This window comes from Panthera pardus, unplaced genomic scaffold (assembly GCF_024362965.1).
Source record: "Panthera pardus isolate Hobbes unplaced genomic scaffold, ASM2436296v1 HiC_scaffold_2, whole genome shotgun sequence".
NCBI lineage: Eukaryota > Metazoa > Chordata > Mammalia > Carnivora > Felidae > Panthera > Panthera pardus.
In genome coordinates this window covers 98,112,810-98,132,857 of record NW_026526765.1, presented here as the reverse complement: position 1 = coordinate 98,132,857, position 20,048 = coordinate 98,112,810, and the positions used below count along the sequence as shown (strand labels likewise).

Genomic DNA, 20,048 nt, shown 5'->3' with positions numbered 1-20,048 from the left:
CTTGGCATTTGTTTTTTCTCTTGTTGCCATTTGATTGGTAGTAGGTCATAGAAATAAGACACAAATATGGACTCTTTGACTCCTCACTTGGAAAATTCATTTCCCATTCCTCAGTTTCCTCTGGATTAGTGATTTATCTACTCACAGGTAGTTCATGATCACTGTTCTCTCTTTAGAATTGTGGCCTCTTGGGTGCCTGGGTGGCTCAGTTGGTTAAGCATCCGACTTTGGCTCAGGTCATGATTTCACGGTTTGTGAGTTCAAGCCCCAAGTCAGGCTCTGTACTGACAACTCGGAACCTGGAGCCTGCGTTGGAGTCTGTGTCTCCCTCTGTCTCTGCCCCTTCCCCGCTCATGTTCTTTCTCTCACAAAAATAAATAAACATTAAAAAAAAAAAACAGAGAAAAAGAATTGTGACCTCTTGTGAGAAAATTCCCTCCAAATCCTCTTACTACAGGAAGTTTTGATTTCTCAAGCTGTTAATTTTAGTTCTTCTCACGGATGAATAAAGTACTATTTGTTGCATATCCTTATCTGCTATTACAGCTTCCCTTTACTTCCTTTCTTCTCAGATTATTGTTATCAAACATCTATGGTTCCAGCTCCTCAAAAAGAAAGCAAACCAAAGTCCCCCCTCACTTCCTTAAAATTCATACTTTTTCCTCTAACACTTGTATTTATCCTATGTGTTGCTCAGCAATCTGTTAAAGGTGTCAATGTCAAAGCGTAGAAAGACCAACTGTCACCTGGAAACATGTTCTTCCCCCCCGCCAACATGGCTGTTTGCCATTTAGCCTCTTCAGCCTTGGGCTGAGAAGGTAGAGGTCTTTTCTGGTATATAAGCCTTGGGTACCTCAGGAGATAAACCAAGGATAATTTCAGACGTACGAAAATTTACTACATTATAGACGAAAATACCTTCTCTACCTGTACAAAGGATCATTCCTAAACCATGATCAGAGCACCTGGCTTTCTTGATCTAAATTTGCTATTGTTGAAAGAGCAGACTTGTTAGACTCTGACTACTGGAGGAATGGGACCCTTGTACGTATTTGTGTGTCTAGCCTTAACAGTCTTTCCCTTGGCCAGCAACCGTTGTTTGGATCAACTGGGAGTGGAGTAGGCTTAACTCGAATTTCTGTCAGGTTGGCAACAGAAGCTCTGAAGGATTATTAGTCCCAGGAGTTTGTGCTATGTAAAGTAGCACATTTAATGAATTGCTTTTCAGATTATTTTCTCTAGAAAGACTTGATTCTTAGATCAAAGATTATCAGTCTCGACTTTTGTGTTTAAATTTCAGGGGCCCCACTTTCAAAATAACATTTTTTTTAAATAACCTGCCCCATAATTGGCTTACCCTGAGTCACTAATAGAACTGGGACTCTCTTTCTCTCTGAGTTCCTGTCTGAAGAGCTGGGTCCGACGTCCAGAAACATGGACTCAGCTTCCATAGCTAGGCGCCAGTCTGGAAGATGCTATAAGAAATCCTCACGCAACCACAGTTTGGGAGAACAAAGCCCTAATCCTAATTCATGAGTTCCTCAGTGTGGGTTTACCTCAGAAATTTGCACCCTGTCTTAAGAATTTGTTTTTTTTTTTTGTTAGGAAATATTTCAAAGAAGCCTGTAATGTCCCTGAGCCAGAAGAAACATTTAATATGGATAAATACACAGATGTGGTGACAGTCAGCAAACCAGTCATTTATATTTCAGTTGAAGAAATCATCAGCACACATTCAGTAAGTGGGGTTGGAGAAGGGTCTTAGCAGTAGACCCACGGTTCGGACGCCATTATCTTGAAAATGCTTAGTTTTTACCAGACTTAACTGTAAGCATGTGCTAGTAATACTTATACTCTGAATACTAAGAAACCTTTGGTTATTTATTCCCTGACATTTGTACATGGATACAACTCCTTTTCCTAAACAAGTTACGTTTACTTTTTACATGGTATGTTTATTCCCTCTTGTGCATAATAAAACTCCTTCACCCAAACAAGGAAAGTTTACTTCTTACTTAATCCATTGTAAATGTGAAGATTAAGCCCTGAGCAGGGACAGGCCCTAATAGTCCCCCACCCACCAGGGATACACTGCCTGGACCCCCCACACGATTTCTCTCTCCCTTTCAAGAATCTTCCCAGCTTTTCCAGTAAAATTCTGGGACAATGACAATATTCTCTCTAGTGGTGGACATATAGAGAGGTCAAATAAGCAGGCTGCTTGAGATTAGGCAAGAGGAGACACCGCACCCAACATTAGCCACCTGCGAAGAATCATTTCTTTTGTTCTGGAAAACCCCATTTCTCACAGGCAGTTTCATAGTCTCTGCTATGTCATAATGTCTCCATCCAGATGGCGTGCAAACATTATTGCAATCAGCCATAAAAGGAGCATTAGGCATCTGTTGGGTCAGGGCCTTTAGCTCAGCATGGGAAGCCTTCGATGGCCTCTCAGTCGTTTGAAATAAAAAGGCCAAGCATTGAGAGGTTTCTTTTGTTTTGTTTTGTTATGTTTTTAGATCATTTGGTACATATTTCCTTTTATCCTAAAGGAGAATGTTTTTAAAATAGCTTTGGACCTTGCTACTCCAAAGTCTTGAGAACTTGTTATCAATGTACCCCAGACCTACATTCTTTTTTTTAAGAGATTTTGTTTTTAAGTAATCCCTACACCCAGTGTGGGACTTGAATCCACAACCCCAGGATCAAGATACATGTGCTTTACCGACTGAGCCAGCCAAGTGCCCCCAGAACAGGCATTCTAACAAGAACCCAAGTTCTGCAGATACATACTGGAGATGAAGAAGCCTGGTTAAGGATACCCCCAGTGTGGATTGTACCCACACCTAGGAGGAAAGCATAACAGATACACAGATCTGAAAGGTCCTAGGTACACTAACAAGTGGCAAGGTGGGCTGCTTAAAATTTCAGGCTTTATTATTAAGCTCTTCCCAGAAACAAAATCCTGAATACAGGCTTGGAAGAAAGACTGGATCTCCTTTCTATTTCCCTGTTTTACCGCTGGAACAGAGAATTTCCGTAAGTGTTTTGAGTGATCCTCAACTAAGGCAGGTCTGAATGACCAGCTGAAGGAGTGAGTTGGCTGATTAAATGAGAGGCTATACTTCTTTGCTCTCTGTATAAACCCTGGAAATCACAAAACGTGTGCAAGCAGCGCAACATTTGTAATGGTAATTTTCTAATGATCAAGTGGTCTCATTCCTGTTTGAGCAACGAGTCTGTTGTCTCTTTTTATGGTAGATAATCCATCTCCAAAAAATGTCCGCATGCTGGCTACGCATTTGCTGAGGGCAGTATCCTCATGCCCATAAAGTGGTGGGGAGTTCTCTTTTAGAATGAGACATTCTTTCCCAGGCATAGCAGAGGAAAAAATGTTACTGTATTAATTTACATTGTTACTCTTTAAGGAGACATGGTCTGTTCTTTTCTGTTAGCAAAAATTTAAAACAGAATCCAATCCTGGGAAATACAGTTTGTGACCAATCTGGATTTTCCTCACAGTTAGATTGGAAGCAGATGTAATAACGTGGGAGGAAAGTAATTGCAGAGAAAAACTGTCTGTTGACTGTCTGTCTGAAATGAAGAGGTGTCCACAACCAGGCATAACAGCAGTTCACTTGGCCTAGCCTGTGGGCACATGCTTGCCACTTGTCCTCTAAGGAACACGTAGAACCTCCAAACACTCTTTAAAAAGACATTTTTGAGAAATGTGCATGTTCTGTAATTACCAGCCTAAAGGGTAGAAGCTAGGTGCCTAAATTTTCACTCTCCAGAGAAAGCAGCCACGTCAGCTGTCCTATCCCCTCAGAGAACAAGGACATAAATGTATCCATCTTACTTTGTTCTGTCTCTAACTTACTTTCCCCCCAAAAAATAGGTATCCTACCCTTCCAGATTTTACTGTGACATTATATCACCTCTATTACTTGTGTAATGTCTTCGCTTGCCTTTGATCCTTGTGGGGATTATGTACCTGAGGAAACACATCTGGGCCTCAGGCCAAGGAACCGTATGGTCATTTCTGCCATCCCTACCCTTGAAAGATCTTCAATGCCAGGCAGATTAAAATAGTTAATAGTGGTGATTTTTTTAAATATCCATAGTGTTTGATTACTGCATAATTTTTCCCTGAAGAGATATGGAAATGCCTTTCCGGTTTGTTACCAGTGTTAGCCAAGGGACTTCTGCCTCATTTTAGGCTTTTTCCTCCCCAACTTTGACCTTTCCTATAAAGGTGGACTGGAGCACAGGGGTCGAGGTAGAAGTAGAAGGCTGCTCCTTGGCACACCTCACATGATCTTGCTAAAAGATGGTTTGTGAACACCTTTCACTAAGCTACAGTTTCTTCGTGTGGAATAGGCACGTCCCTTTGGAATAAAATTAAAAACTGTGTCACCTCCCTGAGGTCTCTGATTTGAATAAATGTCAGACTTGTGGGACACCTGTGTGGCTCATTCGGTTAAGCATCCGACTTCAGCTTAGGGCATGATCTCACGGTTCGTGGGTTCGAGCCCCCCGTCTGAAGCCTGCTTCAGATTCTGTGTCTCCCTCTCTCCCTGCCCCTCCCCCGCTTGTGCTCTTATCTCTCTCTCAAAGATAAATAAACATTAAAAAATTAAAAAAATAAATAAATGTCTGACTTGTAATTAAGATTCAAATGATAGGGGTCCCTGCTTGGCTCATTCAGGAGAGCACACGACTCTTGATCTCAAGGTCATGAGGTTGTGGCCCATGTTGGGCATAAAGCTTACTTTGAAAAAGTAAAAATAAGATTAAAACAATATGAGAAGAAAATTATCTTGGAAAACTGGAAAGGGAACTTGATGTAAAAATGGTAACACTTAAGAATTTACTTTTATTTGTGTGTGTGTGTGTGTGTGTGTTTATTGCTTTATTGCTTTAGCTCCTGCTGGAACACCAGGATGCAATTGCTCCTGATAAACAGGACTTGCTGAATGAATTGTTGGAATTGCTGGGAGAGGTTCCTAGTGTGGAATCTTTTCTTGGTAAGAGCTTCTTCCTTCTGCTTATCCTGTGGTTGACATTTAGTTGTTTAGTTTTCCTAGTCTAGATCAAAAAAATCTTAATATTCAACTTTATTTAAAAAGATAACTACAGGGGCGCCTGGGTGGCTCATTCAGTGAAGTGTCTAACTCTTGATTTCGGATCAGGTTGTGATCTCACAGTTTGTGAGATCGAGCCCTGCCTCAGGCTCTGTGCTAACAGCACAGAGCCTGCTTGGGATTCTCTCTCTCTTCTCTCTGTCTGCCTCTCTCCAACCCCTGCCCCCACCATGCTCGCTTGCTCGCTCGTTCTCTATCAAAATGAATTTTAAAAAAAAAGAAACCTCAAAAAAAATAAAAGCCTCTCGCTGTATATTAGAATTTTTTTTTTTTTATGAAGACCATTATCTCCTGTACAACTGAGCCTTTCCTGTAAACCTTTATCTTGGGTTGCTGACGCCACCATCACAATGAGCAAATGGTAAGAGTAACAATGTTTTCTTTCTACAGGGGAAGGAGCAGTTGACCCCAATGACCCCAACAAGGCAAATACACTAAGCCAACTCTCAAAGATTGAGATCTCCCTTTATTTGACAAGCAAGTACAACATAGGGGACGGTGAAGCTGTTGATGGCCAGAGCCTCATGATAAAGTAAGTTTGGGGCTTAGTGGGCACATGTCTCCGATTATGCATCTTCAACTATGCAAGTTGAAATAGACTGAATCCCCAAATCATTTTAGTATGTCTAAATATTAAAATACATTATTCATCAAACATCACACCAAAGGATAATACAGTATCATTTAAAAGGGAACAAAATACAATTTGTAATTTAGTTTATAATAGTTTATAAAGGCTATTTTTTGTTTGTTTGTTTGCCATGGAGCAGTTTTATTTCTTTCTTTTAAGAAACAAAGTGATTGATTCTGCCTGTAAAAATCCTTAGGTAACTGAAGGGAAATAAGTGTTTCAGAGTGGTGAAAAGATTGGCAAGGAAGTGCCTTAAACCAAATTTAATGTCTGGCATAAAATATCTACAGAAAAGGCACACACATGGTAAGATATCCCACTGTCATTTGATTTATTAACTTGGTTTCCTATTAAACTAAGCCTGGATATGTTTACCAGCTTTGACTTACACCCTACTTCCTGCCCAAAGATTTCAAATGAAGCATCCACACTTTTAATTTCTGCCGCATTGGTTCCATCAAGCCTTCTTAGATATCCCACACCAGTCCTTTACATAAAGAATGAGAAAGAATGAGGTACATCACCGTAAATCAAAACACCATAAACCAAAATGCTTGCTCAGCAACCAATATGGCTTTTAAGAACTTATGTAAACAGGGGCGCCCGGGTGGCTCAGTCGGTTAAGCGTCCGACTTCAGCTCAGGTCACGATCTCATGGTCCGTGAGTTTGAGCCCCGCGTCGGGCTCTGGGCTGACAGCTCAGAGCCTGGAGCCTGCTTCCGATTCTGTGTCTCCCTCTCTCTCTGCCCCTCCCCCATTCATGCTCTGTCTCTCTCTGTCTCAAATAAATAAACGTTAAAAAAAAAAAAAAAGAACTTATGTAAACAAAAGGACGCATATTCTATGAGTGATGTGTTGGAGTGAGGTGGAGAATGGACGTAGAAAACGGTGACCAAAGTGGAATACTTATGTATTTAAATAATACTTGACACATTACTTCCAAGTTACACGTCCAGAGTTCTGACATGGTTTTCATTTGTAACAAGAGCTTTCTGTTCTGCCGCTGACATGATTCAAACAGCGCTCATTTCCAGTTAATTTTTTCCCAGATATTCACACTCATCCATAAAAATGGTGGGGGGGGGGGGGGGGAGGAGGACTTGTTCATTGTCCTGTGCTGCAATGTGTGCTTCTTCTAATTAGGCTTGATTATTTTGTCCTCAGATCATCTAAGGCTTCATGCATTCATGTAGCAGATCTTTTGAGGACCCGTTCTATATCCATGGCCCTGGCTTCACGCTGGGGAGACAGCAGTAAGAAGCCATTAGCAGTCCCTGCTTCCCAGGGGTCTAAAGTCTGAGGGTGGGGAGTACAGCTCAATTGCAGGACAGAGGCCAAGCTGCAGAACTCTTACACAATCTTGGCCTCTTAAGAGTTGAAGGTACTTCCTTAGACTGCTGATTACCAACTCATATTGAATTTGCAAAGAGACAACACAGGGCAGGGCAACAGAGATGGGGGAAACTATGCAATCTGTTCCCTGGGTTCCTCTGAGAAATTGCCAATTATAAAGGTAACTGGAAATGCAGAGACTGTGTGGTTCTGCCATGCAAATTAAATTAGGCCAAGTATCCTGTGATCTCATATGCTTTGTCCTTAGAAGTAATGGGAAGAAATGTTTTCATAATTGGTTTTGTCTGTTAGTTGAACATCATTTTCTAAATGCATTCAACTCACTTGAATGCGTTAATGAATGGAAATCACAAAGTGGGTAGTGTAAAATACCACATATTCTCAATATCATATATTTATATATATTTATACTTGTTTCTGAATGAGCGTCGATGGGTCTGCGAATTTTTGGAATTGATTTTAAAAGCAAAACCATAAAAGTCAGGTATGTTGGGCAACCATGTATCTTAGCTAGGGAAACCTGGTCCATTGTCCTACTTGCATCAGCTCTTGGATGGCCCTGTCCCAGCTCCCCAGCACGTGCTGGAAGCAAATGCTGTCTGCTCCTTTAACCGCCATACTACATAGAACCAGTGTTTTTTTTTCTTATTGTTGTAAAATACACGTAACATAAAATTTACCGTTTTAACCTTTTAAAGTATGCAAATGAGTGCCATTTTGTACATTCAGAATGTTACACAACCATCACAACTTTCTAGTTCCAGAACTTCTATTAATCAGTCATTCCCCCACTGCCCTCAGGGCTCTGTAGGCCCTGCTCCAGCATCCCTAGTGCTTTCTGTCTCTATGAACTTGTCTTTTCTAGACATTTCATATAATTGGAATCATACACTACGTGATCTCTTGCATCTGTCTTCTTTGACCCCACATAATGTTTTTGGCCGAATAATATTCCCTTGTGTGGATACAGCACATTGATCATGGACATTGGGTTGTACCTTTTGACTATTGTGAATAGTATCGCTGTGACCATTTGTGTACAAGTATTTATTTGAACACCTGTTTTCACTTCTTTTGGATATAGACCTAGGAGTGGAATTGCTGGGTCATAAGGTAATTCTAAGTTTAGCTTTTTGAGAAACTGCCAAACTTTTTTTCATAGTGGCTTTACTGTCTTGTATTTCCACCCCCAAGGTATAAGGGTTCGAACTTTTCCACATCTTCACAGACACTTATTTTCTGTTTTATGTTGTTACAGCCATTCTAGTGCATATGAAGTAGGATCTCGTTGTGATTTTGATTTGCATTCCCCTGATGTTAAATAATGTTGAGTTGTCCTTGTCAGCCATTTGTGTACCTTCTTTGTAGAAATGTCTGTTCAAGTCTTGGGCCTGTTTTTTGGTTTGTCTTTTTTGTTGCAGTGTTCTAAGAGCTCCTTCTATATTCTAGAGAGTAGACACCTGCCAGATTTATGACTTGCACATATTTTTTACTCCTATGGGTTGCCTTTTTATGCTCTTGGTAATGTCCTTTTATGCACAGAAGTTTTTTAACTTGATGAAGGACAGTTTATTTTTTGTCGTTGCTTGTGCTTTTGGTGTCATGAAATGAGAAATCATTGGGGCACCTGGGTGGCTCAGTTGGTTGAGCATCTGTCTTGAGTCTTGGTTTCAGCTCATGTCATGATCCCAGAGTCATATCTCTCCCTCCCTCCCTACCTCCCCCACCCTCTCTGTCTCTCTCTCCCTCCTCCTCCTCTTCTTCCTTCCCCTCCTTCCTCCTCCTCCTCCTTCCTCTCCTCCTCCTCCTTCCTCTCCTCCTCCTCCTTCCTCTCCTCCTCCTCCTTCCTCTCCTCCTCCTCCTTCCTCTCCTTCTCCTCCTTCCTCTCCTTCTCCTTCCTCTCCTCTTCCTCCTCCTCCCCCTACCCCTCCCCCTCCCTTGCACCTCTCTCACCCACTTGCACTCTGTCTGAAATTTAAAAAAAAAATCCTTGCCCAACCCTGAGTCCTGAACATTTACGCCTGTGTTTTCTTCTAAGAGTTCTATAGTTTATTTTATGTTTAGGTGTATTACCCCTTTTGAGCTAATTTTTGTGTTTAGTGTAAGGCAGAAGCCCAATTTCATTTTTTTTTTTTTGCAGGTGCATGTTCATTTGTCTTACCGCTATTACTTAAAGACATTATTTTTCTCCCTTGAATGGACTTAGATACCCTTGTCGAAAGCCAATTGACCATACACGTATGACTTTCTGGACTCTTAATTCTATTCCATTGATCTATGTCAGTCCTTATCCTAGTCCCACATTATATGGATCACTGTAACTTTGCAGTAAGTTTTGAAATTGCTAAGCATAAGTCTTCCAACTTCTTTTTCAAGATTCTTTTGGTTTCCTGGGGTTCCTTGCAATTCGTAGTGAATTGTATGATCGACTTTTTCATTTATACCAAAGGACTACTAGGCTAGTGTTTTAATAATTCTTGATAATTCGCTGCTTTCATGGACCTCTGGGGTCTAGATAGTCTTCCTCTGGGCATATTTTAAGATCCTGCCATAGGCAGAGCCCCTCACTAAGCAGCCCAGTGATCAGTGTGGACGACAACCTGAAGAGAAGATTGTCCAAGTAGCCTTCCTTGAAAGTGGGATTTGGATATTGCCCAGAAGATTGAACAGAATTAGTTTCATGTTGTTAGGCAACCTTACTTCCAAAGACGTATATTTTAGGTATATATTTTAAAATCTTGTTAATAATAGACAATTATAAAATGTGTCAATGATAGCAAGCTTGAAGACCATTCAGCCCAAGCCTGTCTCTTTGTGGTGAGGAAATTTAAGTCTAAAATTAGGGGAAGCAAGTTGCTAGTCCCTGACGTGCTTTAAACTCATGTGCCCTGTATCATGGATTCTCCATTAATACACACTTTAAATATCGATTTGAAAAGTTGTATGGGGATGTCTTTTGTCCAAGCTAACCAAATTCCTATCTCAGACATAATACATATTTCTTGAGGATCTTCATTACAGAACCAAATTTAACTAACATCAGACAATGCCTTCAGGAAGTTAGTTTGAAATGGACAATCATGGAATGAAGAGCATTTGGGATATGAAAGTATCTGGCTTTTCTCTATCAAAAAAAACTTTCTTGCTTCCTTGTTAAACAGATTGTGTTTTTAACTTTCACCAATGTCCCCTTATGATTAATTACAAAATAACTAGCTTTACAGTGATGAATAACTCATCTTCATGGGCGCACCTGCAGTAGAAGAATTTGAGACATTGTTAATATCCTTATGCTTGTAAACTTTATAGCGTGCTAACTTTATAATTAATAGCTAGATGAAGATGATAACAAACACCTATGGAGTGCTTACCATGTGACAGGCACTATCCTATAGATACAGGTAGATAATAATATGTATATTCATTCCTTCGTATATATATGAAATTTGTCATGTTATATTCTTGTCAACCACAAGAGGTAGAGGTTACTAACTGTATTTTACATATGAGGCACAGAACAGACAAAAGCTCTTTCCTAGGCAATATGGCTCGTGAGTGGAAAATAGATTCAGACTCAGATGGTCTTAAGTCTTGCAGGGCCTACACTCTTGATCACAAGATTTTACAACTCACTGAGGGCAAGGCCACTGCTCTTTGTATTCTTAGGAAACTTAGAATAAATAATGACAATGATAGCAAAGCAGTTATTTCATAACTGATGCTGGGACTTCTTTCCAGGCCAAAGAGAAAGACTGGTTAATAGATCTGAGGCACATGAAGGCACATATGGGGATAGGGAGAAACATTCTGTTTCCCATCTGTGGGTTTATTAAATAAGGCACCTCAGTTTGGGCTACCGCCATTCTGTTAATAGTACCAAGCCTGGTGGTATTGAAAAAACAAACCAGAAAAACCTGGTTGAGGAATCCTGGGGAGACCTTGGATGACAGCCTGAATCTGTCACTTACTAGCCATAGAACTCTGAGCAACTCACCTATGCTTCAGTCTCCTCATCTATAAAAAGGGGGAGGGGAAGGAAGGGATGCAATGAGCAAATGAAGGCTGCATTAACACTTTATAAATTATTTAAAAAACTACCCAATTGCAAATCTCTCTCATTATAACTTATGATTCAACTTAAAATGTGTGATCATGGGGTGCCTGGGTGGCTCAGTCGCATTAGTACCAACTTCGGCTCAGGTCGTCATCTTGAGCTTTGTGGATTTGAGCCCCGTGTCAGGGTCTGTGCTGACAGCTCGGAGCCTGGAGCCTGCTTTGGATTCTGTACCTCTCTCTCTGTCCCTCCCCTGCTTGCACTCTGTCTCTCAAAAATAAACATTAAAAAAAATTTTTTTTTAAATGTGTGATCTTTGGGACACCTGGCTGGCTCAGTCGGTAGAGCATGTGACTCTTGATCTCAGGGTGGTGAGTTCAAGCCCCACGTTGAACGTAGAGCTTACTTAAAAAAAAAACAAAAAAAAAAACATGATCCTTATGGCCTTTATTAAGGTTGTTTTTCTACAAAAGTATGCGTGTTTAAGTAGAAGGCAACATTTGTGGGTTGCAATCATACTTTGCTGCCTGAGAGCTTTCAGTTGTCATCTCTCAAGAATTTGTTTTCTTACCACATGATTCAGTGGAGCATCTATCATCCCACCTGAAAGATTTCTTTGCTTTTGGTCCAAAACTAGCAGGGGCACTAAATGGCTAAAATGGTATTTGATGTGATAAAAATGTATAATCGTATTAGAAGAATTTTAAACAACTGGAAGTATTCCTTAGAGTCCACAAACATGAACTCCTTTTCAAACTTGGACAAAGTGTCAGGCAGAGGGGGAGGCTCAGGGATGCTGCTGGTCAGAGCATAGGAAAAGATGCCATGTGACTGGAATGGTCAAATCTGGGGGGCCACGCCAGTTTACAAGCATCATGTGGTCTCATTCACCAACAGTAGGATTTGAACACAGCTATGATGAGCAAACTTCCTGGTGCATTTCTCTCTCCTTTTAATTTTATTTACTTACTTTGGAGGGAGAGCACAAGCAGGGGAGAGGCAGAGAGAGAGAATCCCCAGCAGATTCCATGCTGTCAGTGCAGACCACGATGCAGGGCTCCATCTCACAAACCATGTGATCGTGACCTGAACTGAAACCAAGAGGCAGGTGCTTAACCAACTGAGCCACCCAGGTGTCCCATCCTTGGTGTATTTCTTTCTTGCTTTTTTTTTTTTTTATTCTTCCTCAGAATTAGATACTTCCTCAAACAGGGAGGGTGGTAGAGTCCTTGGTTTGATCAGCATTTCTTACATGTTGTTTGAACAGCCACAGAGCCGATACTCTAACCAGTTGGTTTATGGTGGTTAAACCCTATCTAGAATTTTGCGTTTGCACTGGGGTGAGGAGGGGACACATCTTAAGACCATTGGCAAACAAACGTGAGCTAAACTATGAATTCTGTTTAAACCCTCTCATGAAGAGGTTTAAGGAACTGGAGGTTTCACTTACAAAAAGAAAGGTAGTGGAAGAGGGGTTGGGGACACATTTGAGGCACCTCTGTACAGGTTTGTGGGGGCTGATGATATGGAAAGAGCATTCAACTTGTGTTTTGCAACCCTAGAAAACAGAGTGACCTTTGTGTAACCACTGAGCCTCTTATATCTTAGTTGCTTCATTTGTATAATCAGGGATTGGACTATTTCCCAAAGGTTCCCCTCAGTGCAGAAGTCCTATGACTAACCAGGTCCGGTGAGTGGACTTCAGTGGAAGGCAGGTCTCTCACAGTGAGGTTCCTGCATAAGAATGGAATTTTCCAATCTCGCACTTGCCAAACTACATTCAACGTGAGCCACACAAGTAATTTTAAGATTTCTAGAAACCACATTTTAACTTTTTTAATGTTTGTTTATTTGTTTTGAGAGAGAGAGCATGCATGCGCACATGAGCAAGGAGGGGCAGAGAGATAGAGGGAAAGAGAGGATCCCAAGTAGGCTCTGGGCCATTAGCAGAGAAACCCAGAAACCACATTTTAAAAAGAAACAGGTGAAAGGGGCACCTGGGTGGCTCAATCGGTTAAGCTTCCAACTTTGCCGTAGGCCATGATCTCATGGTTCCTGAGTTCCAGCCCAGCATCGGGCTCTATGCTGACAGCTCAGAGCCTGGAGCCTGCTTTGGATTCTGTGTCTCCCTCTCTCTCTGCCACCACCCCCCTCCCCCGCCCCAGCTCATGCTCTCTCTCACAAGTAAACATTAAAATAAATAAAAATTAAGATAAAAAAGAAAAAGAAACAGGTGAAGGGGCGCCTGGGTGGCTCAGTCAGTTAAGCCTCTGACTCTTGATTTTGGCTCAGGTCATGATCTCACAATTTGTGAGACTGAGCCCCGTGTCAGGCGCCGTGCCAACAGCATGGAACCTGCTTGAGATTCTCTCTCCCCCTCCCTCTCTGCCCTCTCCTGTGTCCACACGTGCACATTGTCTCTCTCAAATAAATAAACGTTTAAAAAAAAAAGTGAAATTAAGTGCCTGGGTGGCTCAGTAGGTTGAGCATCTAACTTCAGCTCAGGCCATGATCTCATGGTTCCTGAGTTGGAACCCCCCATCAGTCTCTCTGCTGTCAGCACAGAACCCGCTTCAGTTCCTCTGCCCTGCCCCCTCTCTGCACCTCCCCCACTCATGCTGTCTCCCTCAAAAATAAATGAACATTTTTTTAAGTTAAATTAATTCCAATTTATTTTATTTAGGGGTGCCTGACTGGCTTAGTTGGTAGAGCATGCAACTCTTGACCTCAGGGCCATCAATTCAAGCCCCACACTGGGCATAGAGCTTACATAAATATTAATAATAATTCCAATATATTTTAGTTAAGCCAATGTGTCAAAAATGTCAGTATTTCAATATGTAATTAGTGTAAAAAACTGTTAGTTTTTTCATCCTAAGCATTCAAAATCCAGTGTGTGTTTTACACCTCTAATACATCTCAGTTTGGACCAGGCATGTTTCAAGTGGTCCATGGCCACCTGTGGCCAATGGCTGCCGTCTTGGGCAGCTCAGCTTTGATGACCATGTGAGTGCTTACTACATGTCAGATCCTACTGAGAGGCTTTATGTGCCACTTTCCCTTCAGTCCTCCCATAAGTCCTCTGAGAGAATCCCATTATATAAATGAAAAAAACAGAGTCATTGAGGTTATATAGTTTGTATAAGTCCACACAGCTAGTAAGCAGCAGGAGCCCCAATTGGACCTTACATCTGTCTGACCCCAGTACCCATAACCATTAGGCATACTATAGGGGGAGATAGTTCCGTATCCTGAAACAGGACGGTTCCTTACATGCGAGATGCCTAGGATAGAGCTTTGGCAGGGGATTCCACAGGCTTGACATAAAGTAGAATTCCAAGACAAAAATGCAGTATAGGCAGTTTGTCCTTGAGCAACTCCTTAACAAACATTCTTTGTCCCTTGTACAGTATGCTTTAGTGACCCTAGTCATTTTGGTCATCAGATACCCTCTCTAAAGAGATGAGCTGGGAGTTTCCTGGAAACATGTACCATAAGTAGTTCCTAGAATGTTATTTCAAATATGAAACCATCACTGTGTCTATATTTTTAAAACCATCCAGTGTTTTCATTTTTAACTTGATGTTCCTGTTTAATACATTCATGATGATTGGTAAAAGGAGTAGTGTGAGCAGAAAACCAGACTTGGCTCTCTAAGCTACAGCCGCCTTAGAAACAGTGCCTTCGCCCACATGGCTGTAATCAGCTGTGCGTCCACCTTTGACTCTCGGAGGAGTATTTGTACATTCCCAGACAGCCTGTAAATCCCCAGAAGTGAAGGGTCATGGGCCAGAGGAAATGGCTATAATTGTTCTTCTCATATAGACTTGAAATAAATAAATGACAAAAGTGTTTACAGATGGTTTATTGGATTTTTTCCTATTTTCAAAAATAATATATTTGGAATTAACATTGAGGATTTTCTCTGTCATTTGCCCTGATGTTTCACGACAAGAACGATGTTTTGTTTTCATTTTCTAATTTTCATGCCATGTGAACATTTCCTGCTGTAGTTGAAGGGGAAATATATCATCTAGTGATGTCACACAGTGCCTTTGGAACTAGTGAGGTTAAATACCATAGAGCAGCAAAAAAAGTGAGACTTCCGTCATCAGTTAGACCTGTTGATAATTTTAGGCAGCTTCTGTTTATGTTTCCATTTTTTGGAAAGGAAGCTATCTCCACTATTTTTGCCACTCATGTAAAAGTACACAGACTTGACCTCTTGCCTTTTATGTTGAAATTTTTTCACATCATTACATAGCCTGATCTTTTAGGAAGGGGTGACTGACCACATCAAGGACACATGGGAAAAAGTAGTGTGCTTTTAGCACCTCCAGCTGAGTTTCCTAGCTATTGATGTTTCATTGAGCAGCTCTCTCTTAGCTGCCCCAGCAAGACAAGGACGCAAGCCTAGTAGTTAGCTTTTCCAAGGGACCTGAGGCTCTTGAACACTGTCCTCCCAGCGGCTCTTGTCAGCCGGCAGCCAAAGCCCCCACAGCCCATCTGGGATCGCTCGCTCCCACGGGCCTTTACACCGTTTCATAACGTTCTCAGAGCAGGAAAGGTAACATTTGGACTGGCTCCTCAAGGCTTAGAATGTATTAAACAGGCTCAGAAGCTTAAGCATTATTAAAGTCGGGAAAGAGGCGAGGGTACTAGATATCATTCCTGCATCCTCTGTGGTAACAGGACATATCGGCACCACTTGTCCATCCCACTCATCAATAATAGTCCCAGCCTACAAAGAAGGAAACGTGTTTAGATAAGGAATCCTATGACATGCCTGTCCCCGTGTTACTGACACCATAATCCCACGACATCCAGTGTGTAAAACCCAGACTTCAGTTATCAAGCATTAGCGAACTTGCAGGAGCCTCAGAGCAGATGTGAATTTCCAAAAGACTTTTATTTTCAGGGATTATCTTTGCATGTGTTTGTGCACTCCCTCGGGAAAAGCAGATGGTTGTGCATCAGGACTGCTGTCTGAAAGTCTGTCTCTTCTCAATTTTGTAAGGACCAAAAAGCTGATCATTGATGTCATCCGGAACCAACCAGGGAACACACTGACAGAAATCTTGGAGACACCAGCAACTGCAAAAGAGGTTAAGTAATTGGTCTTTGAATGTAAAATAATAAGTACCATGTGTGGAAGTTGACTTGACTGATCTTCATGTCCAGTGTTTACTGTTGTCTTGAAAACACTGTAAGTGACATGGTTTGAAAGTAAGGAATTTTATCTCTTACTCTAGCCAGCTGAGTTGAGTCATATATATGAAATCCCTATCCAAGGGAATGAAATAGAAAATGCAGCACCAAATTTATGCTGGATGTAATTTTGTCCTAGACTGTGAAGGTAGTTCTGGGTCAAAGCTTCTGAATGCTCATCGTAAACTTCATCACTCAGTGGGTAGGCAGGTAAGTTGTTAAGACATAGTTCTGGTCAATAGGATATAGGAAAATACCTCTCATGTTTTACATGTTGGCTAACTTGAAACAAACCAGTGTCTCACACGTGAAAACTGTTTTCTAAATGCTTCAAGAGCAAATGTGTTCAGTCCGTCAGGTCAGAGCACCATTACCCTGGTATAAGCAACTAAAGATTCATAACAATCTTGCATTAAAATCTTTATCAACATCTGTGAAAATGCATCATTGTTTATTTCACTCATTTTTAATGAAATTAATTCACTGTTACTGCTTTAGTTGTCAATAATTGTCACTCCCTGGAAAAAGTTAACAAAATTATCTAATTAGGTACTACTTCCTGGCAGAGCTACCCATAATTTTCCTGAGTCATTCTTTTTTTTTTTAAAGAGTTTACTTTTTTTTAATGTTTGTTTATTTGAGAGAGAGAGAAGGAGAGAGAGAGAGAGAGAGCCCGCTCACATGGGGGAGGGGCAGAGAGAGCGGGGTACAGAGGATCCAAAGCGGGCTCTGCACTGACAGCAGGGAGCCCAGTGCGGGGTTTGAACTCACGAACGGTGAGATCTTGACCTGAGCCAAGATCAAGAGTCAGATGCTTAAGGGACTGAGGCACCCAGGTGCCCCCTGCATCATTTTTAATTAAAGCGGTTGCCTCTAAGAAATGACTGTCAATTTTTAATTTTAAAAATATATAAAATAAAACTACAAGTGATCTGATGTCGGTTAATGTATGAATATTTTTAAACAATGTGCGTGGAATATTGTGAGTGGAATATTTTAATTTAGTAAGAGAATTTTAGTCCTTATTGAATATTTAATTTTTCCCCAAATGTCACTAAGAATGCTGCATCTCCTAGCTATGTAATTCTGGGCACTTAGAAGTTTTTCTGAGCCTCAGTTTTATCAGCTATAAAATGAGAATAATAATAGTGCTTAATTCACAGCAGTAAAAAATGAGTTAAAACATGTTAAGTGGGTAGAATACCTGGCTCATATTAGATGTTCAGCAACATATTAGGTGCTACAGTTGCTATTGTTATTTACTGCTGGCCTGGTTAACTATTCCTGTGTAGGTGATACTGATCTGTCATCTGATAATACTTGTATCCTTAGACTTCATTCATTGTGTCAATCATCTAATGAAATGGGAAGATCACCAGTCTCCTTAGAAAACTTTTTTTTTTTTTTTAACAACCTGTCCAAATTCTACTCATTCATTCACTCCTCATTTATTTGGGAAATTAGTATGAACTCGAATATTCTTATTCCATTTTGGTTCCAGAAAACTCTGCAGGTTTTTCAGAGTTGGTAGTTTGAGAATTATTCCCTCATTAGAACAAAGGTCTCTGCCTTCCTGGCTTACAGATCTCCATAAATATGGCTGAGGTGTGAGAGTTCAGTCAGGTTCTGGATGTTCAGGGTGTTAGCTGTGTTTTCATGAATAATGTAGTCTTAGTTTCCTCAACTGAAGTCTCTAGCAGATGGAAATCCTTCCGTTCAGGGAATTATAAGACATCAGTTCCCCACTGGAGTATGTTTGTTACTAAGGTGATCTGTCATGTTTGCACTAAAGGAGCCATTGAGAATTTTGCTCACAATAGGCCTGCCACCACTGCTATATTTCTCAAAAAGATGAAATAATCCCTTCCCAAAGACCTACTTCAAAATCCATGAGCACATGCTGATTCTGGCCGTTGAACTCTGACTTGAGGACTTCTTTTATTTTGACATTAACTTGCCTTATACAGCTTATGAATTTGTGAGATGGGGGAATCAGAGAAAAGTCACCATCTTGATATTCCCTTTTCAGGAAGCAGATCATGCCAGAGACATGGAGAGCCGTGCAATTATAGATTCCCAGGCCCCAGAGGAAATGAAGCATAGCCAGTCTATGATTGAAGATGCACAGCTACCCCTGCAGCAGAAGAAGAGGAAAATCCAGAGAAATCTTCGGACTTTGGAACAAACCAGACATGTGTCATCCAAAAATAAGTACCAAGACATTCTCAATGAGATTGCCAAGGTTTTTGACAATAGTATTCTTCCTTCTACACTTAGCAGACCAACACTGGCTAATCGGTGGTCATATGCTGGGCAGTCTATGAGGTGACATGACAGATTCATAGTTGTAATGCCATGGTCAATATTACAGATTTTTATTTGCCTTTTTTAAAGGATCATTTGCTTTATTTTTTTAACATTTATTTATTTATTTTGAGAGAGAGAGAGGGAGAGAGAGAGAGAGAGAGAGAGCATGCAACTGGGGGAGAGGCAGAGACAGGGAGAGAGAGAATCCCAAGTAGGCTCCACGCTCAGCACAGAGCCACATGTAGGGCTTAATCCCACGACGATGAGATCATGACCTGAGCTGAAATCAAGAGCCAGACACTTAATCAACTGAGCCACCCAGGGGCCCCAATATTACAGATTTTTAAGGGTTGCACACCCATTGATGACTTTTTTTCTTCGAAGTTTATTTATTTTGAGAGAACAAGTGGGGAAGGGGCAGAGAGAGGGGTGGACAGAGGGTCTGAAGCAGGCTCTGTGCTGACAGCAGAGTCTGATGTGGGGTTCAAACTCACAAACCATGAGATCGTGACCTGAGCCAAAGTCGGACACTTAACCGACTAAGCCACCCAGGTGCCCCCATGTGATGACTTTTAATAGAGAAAAATCACAACTTTTCCAAGTCATTAGGACATTTGACACACTAGAAATAAATGCTCAGGAAATGGAATAGACAAGTTTCATCTATACTTTTAAAACAATACCTACTAGTTTTGTGGGGTTTTTAAAAGATTTTTTTAGTAATCTCTATACTTAACGTGGGACTCAAACCTACAACACCAAGGTCAAGAGTCACATGCCCCACTGACTGAGCCAGTCAGGTGCTCCAATACCTACTAGTTTTTTGGTTTTGTTTTTCCCAATACCTACTAGTTTTAAAAATGACACTACTATGAGAGTTCTCTCTTGAGTTGTCATATAGCCCAACTGCTCTTAGGACCTGGCACTGAGATGATAACTCTTTGTTCCTGAGAATTTGCCTCTGAACAATTGACCCTAAATGCAGTTGAGACTTAGATGTTGCTTTCTGTTTTCTCATCCTGTATTTTAACAGTTGGGAAACTTCCTGAGAAAAGGATCTCAAATTAGTGTGAGGAAACATCACAGGAAATGGCTGAGATCTGTTTGCCAAGGATAAGGAAATACATATTTGGGTCAAAGAACATTTCATTCTTTGCATCCAAACATGCAAATTAAAAATGGGTCTGGAGGTTCACAGCAGTTAAGTGATCAGAAAAAAAAAGTAAATTGTCTTAATTTCTTGGTGGAAAATCACCTCCATTTCTTTTTTCCGTGGAAAGTTATGGTCACTTTTGGCAATAGGCTTATTCCTCCTAGCCTAAGTGGCTCAAGGGAAGTCACATTTCTTTCT

General features: G+C 41.0%; 1 protein-coding gene across 3 annotated transcripts in view; it reads left to right on the top strand.

Moving 5' to 3' along the window:
- The window catches only part of IQGAP2 (IQ motif containing GTPase activating protein 2), a 293,312-nt gene that overhangs the window by 263,125 nt on the left and 10,139 nt on the right, over positions 1-20,048 (top strand). For all 3 annotated transcript variants that reach the window (XM_019462972.2, XM_019462973.2, XM_019462975.2), the window contains 5 exons: positions 1,606-1,738; positions 4,925-5,027; positions 5,535-5,676; positions 16,200-16,287; positions 18,420-18,632. In XM_019462972.2, coding sequence (XP_019318517.2) covers positions 1,606-1,738; positions 4,925-5,027; positions 5,535-5,676; positions 16,200-16,287; positions 18,420-18,632 — 679 coding nt within the window. The remainder of the gene's footprint in view (positions 1-1,605; positions 1,739-4,924; positions 5,028-5,534; positions 5,677-16,199; positions 16,288-18,419; positions 18,633-20,048) is intronic.